The 3,468-nt window shown below is 57.3% G+C and overlaps 2 protein-coding genes across 2 annotated transcripts, besides 1 other annotated feature; both read left to right on the top strand.

The window, feature by feature from the left end:
- Nucleotides 1-754: 754 nt before the first annotated feature.
- Nucleotides 755-2,716, top strand: Tco025E_09563 (uncharacterized protein; the record flags this gene model as incomplete). Its single annotated transcript, XM_029376377.1, has 1 exon — nucleotides 755-2,716. The coding sequence occupies one exon, from the start codon at nucleotides 755-757 to the stop codon at nucleotides 2,714-2,716; it is 1,962 nt and encodes a 653-aa protein (XP_029223502.1).
- A 21-nt stretch (nucleotides 2,717-2,737) lies between these two features.
- Nucleotides 2,738-2,755: a microsatellite.
- A 228-nt stretch (nucleotides 2,756-2,983) lies between these two features.
- On the top strand, nucleotides 2,984-3,468 carry Tco025E_09562 (nucleolar RNA-binding protein; the record flags this gene model as incomplete). Its single annotated transcript, XM_029376376.1, has 1 exon — nucleotides 2,984-3,468. A coding segment is annotated over one exon (485 nt), but the record flags the coding sequence as incomplete, so codon positions are not given.

Here is a 3,468-nt window from a genome sequence, read left to right as displayed (position 1 = left end):
CCTCCTCCTCCTCCTCAGGCAGCTGTGCCAATGCCAGTCCCTGCATCTCCGCAACCTGGCCATTCTGCAAGCGGTTCGCGGACGTCTTCGTTCACGGTGCAGGTGCCGGCGCCCTCGACGACCCCGGCGGCGGCAGGTGCTCTTCCTCCTCAGGCAGCTGTGCCAATGCCAGTCCCTGTAAGAGTGCCTACAACTGCTGCTTCTTCGCTTCCTTCTGGAGGGGGTTCTGCGGTATCTGTGCCTGTTTCGCTTTCCATACCAAACCCAACAGCTGGGGGTTCGCGTGTGCAACGGTCTCCACGGACATCTGCCTCCGCGTCAGTGCCTGTACCCCTGCCAAATGCTTCAATGCTCACCCGCCCCTTCACAGGGAAGTAGCCGTTGCTGTAGGTTGTGTGCAAATGTAGGGGACAACTCTCTGTGCCTGTTGCTGAAGTTGTGCTATATACTTTTCGCTCTGTATATCAAGATATCTCCGTATGTGTTTTGTTTGTGGCCCCGTGTACAAACTTCACGACTCTTCCTGCTGAAGCTGCGTTGTGGTGTGGGCACGCAGGCGTGTTAACGCATAGTTTGAACCTTGTTGTTGTTGTTTTTACATCGTCTTCGCTCTTGTCTGAGCTCCTTTTATCGGGTAACAGAGGTAAATAAAATTTTCCAAGCAACAAACAATGAGGCTTTACTGTGCTTTCACCTTGTTTTTCTTTCCTCCTTCTCCCTTGACGTCTTCTGCGTGAATGCCGCGAAGGGCAGGATGAAGCGGGAGCGAGGTGACGGAGTTGCCCAGAGCGGCGCTGACGAGGACGAGGATGCGCCCTTCCTAACTCGATTTAGTTCGTCCTACGACGCCGCTGCGGCCGCCCCACAGCAGCAGCCAGTGAAGCAAAAAAGGCAGCGACAAACGACTCCCGCCGGCCCTGCGCGGGTTGCCCCCACGACGTGCAAGGCACCCTCCCCCGACTTGGCCGACGCCTCCAGGGAAGAGGAGGGAGAGAAAAAATACCTCTTCGACAAGGCAGTGAGGACTGCGATGCGGCCGTCAGTGACGGCGCAGTTCAAGATGATGTGGTGTTGGCCCGCACCTCCGACGAATCCGTCGGACGTGGTGTGTGAGGCGGGTCCCAGAGGCGTTGGGCCCACGTTTGTCGTTGAGCTCCGCGGGGACCCGCGGCTTCGGGAAGAAAACCGCCAGGTGGCCGTTGTGGTGAACTGCGGTGAGCGATTTTTGCTGCCGCCTTTGCCGAGACCGCGTGAAGGCAACTCTGGACAGAGCACAGGCGTCTTTTGGCGCACACCTCAAAAGCCGTACCAGGCTGCGCCACCGTCCTACGCGGAACTTCTCATTGGAACTGTAGAGGAGCTTGAGCGTGTTTCGAACCTCGTTCAGGAATTTCCTCCCTCTGCTGATGTACAAGCCGCTGGGGCGGCAGCTGGTGGTGGAGTGTCTGCGCAAGAAAAAGAGATGAACCCCTTTGACCGATTGCGAACCTTCTACTTTCGATCCTTGCCGTACCGCACCTTGTGGCTTTACCAGTTTCCCGAGTGCCTTATCGTTTCTCTGCCATATGAAGAGCGCTTGCTTTCGCTAAATTTAGAGCGCAGCACGCACACCACCCATGTCTCTTCGCGGCTGTCGACGAAATGCATTGAATGCACTGACTCACTTCGTCTGCCTTCATGTGTAGTTCCCCTCGATATCAGTGAGGTCTACGACAGACCTTTCGTAGCCGTTGGGACAGTGTGCCATGGAGTTCTTCTTGTGCTGCTTGAAAACGGAGTCTGCGTGAGCGTCGTGCACCGTGTACCACTTTTGGGGCTTTCCACATCGATGTTTCCAGTGGCACACGTCTGCGCCGTTTTTCCGCCTCGGCGCTGCGACAAGGACGAGAGCGGCACACTCGGAGTGTGGGGAGCCAAATCCGCCCTTCTCTCAGCGTGTCTGGAGGGAGTCATTCTGTGCGCCTCGCCGTATGAAAACCGCACCGTTGTAGTGAAGTGCACCTCCGCTGGTGGAGATGGTTGCGGATTTGAGCCACCTCCGCCCACGAGAACCGTGGCGGGATTTCTCTGTTCCACACCGTACTCCTCTCCGGCGTTTGGCCCTGTGATTGCCACCTTGGACGGCAAGCTGATGCACTTCGTGGTGGAGGACGCGAGGCTGGCGGAGACAGACGGGAATGCCGCGACGTCTCCCAGCAAAGACCGTCGACAGCACTACGGCGCCTTCGACGCCGTGCGTCCGGAGGTGGTGTATGACAACGCCACGCGGCCGCTGCTGGGCGTGACGCCAAACCACTTCTGTGAGGGCGGTCCAGTGCGACAGAAGGTGTCACACGCACGCTACCAACCGAGCTTCGCCCGTCACTGGCTGTGTTTGACAACCGTTGCGCACGAAGTAATTCTGCTGGACCGAAAGGTAGCCAACTACGCAAAGCACAGCGCAATCACCCTCCGGATTCCGACGTCACCCCCGCCCACGGCCCCTGCGTCTGCCACTCAGAACTGCCCAAAGAAAGCGACAAGCGACAAGCGGAAAAAAGCGCCTTCACCTGCTGACGATGGAGTTCAAGGTGGTTCTAGCAGTGATACGGTGTATCCTGCCGCGCCAGAGGACGCCATCAGCGGCATTTCGTGGCTGCGCGTGAGTGACGGTGTGCTGCAGGTTGTTGTGACACACCACAAGAACTGGGTAACAGTGGTCACATGGAACGTCTAGAAAACCAACACCCCGGAAAAAATATATATATATATATATTTTTCCTTCTCCATCTGCCATCTCTCCCTTGTTGTAAGACTGCATCCTCCCCATCGGATGCGGCGGTAGCTGCCTTTTTAAAATAATTCGATAGCGTTGAACTCACTGGCTTCGTACTGTAATTTCAAATTCCTCTTTTTTTTTTTGGGGGGGGGGGACTTTGTTGCGAACGCGACAGATTTCACTTTCGTGGTAAGTATTTAAATAAAGATTCACACCGAGGTGACGATGGAGGGATTCTACGGTGTTGAAGTGGCTGCTGGGAAGCAGGTGAGTCTCAAGATCCCCGAGGAGCATGCCCTCCGCCTGACCCAGCTCGCCCTCCCCGCCAACGCCAGCGCCGCGATTTCGCTGATTGTTTCCTTCCAGGGGAAGCAGTTCACCATCGCCACGCTGGACCCCAAGAGGAACGTCTTCCAGATGAGCACAGACCTCGTCTTCACGGAGCCCACGACGCTGACCGCAACAGGTGCGGGCTGCGTGCACGTGACGGGCTACGTCCAGCCTGTCGGCGACGACGTGGACAGCTTCGCCGGCCACGACTTCGACGACGATGAGGAGGAGGAGATGGTCCCGAAGAAGAAGAATGGCAAGCCCGCCGCCCCCGCCGGAGACGACGAAGAGGAGGAGGATGAGGAAGACGAGGACGAAGAGGTGGACGGCGTGCATGCTGAGGACGAGGACGACGAGGAGGAGGAAGACGACGAAGACGA

Source organism: Trypanosoma conorhini (assembly GCF_003719485.1).
Source record: "Trypanosoma conorhini strain 025E chromosome Unknown Tco_14.4_contig_01174, whole genome shotgun sequence".
In the NCBI taxonomy this organism is placed as follows: domain Eukaryota; phylum Euglenozoa; class Kinetoplastea; order Trypanosomatida; family Trypanosomatidae; genus Trypanosoma; species Trypanosoma conorhini.
The sequence above is the reverse complement of the archived record's forward strand: the minus strand, read 5'-3'. Positions and strand labels throughout refer to the sequence as shown.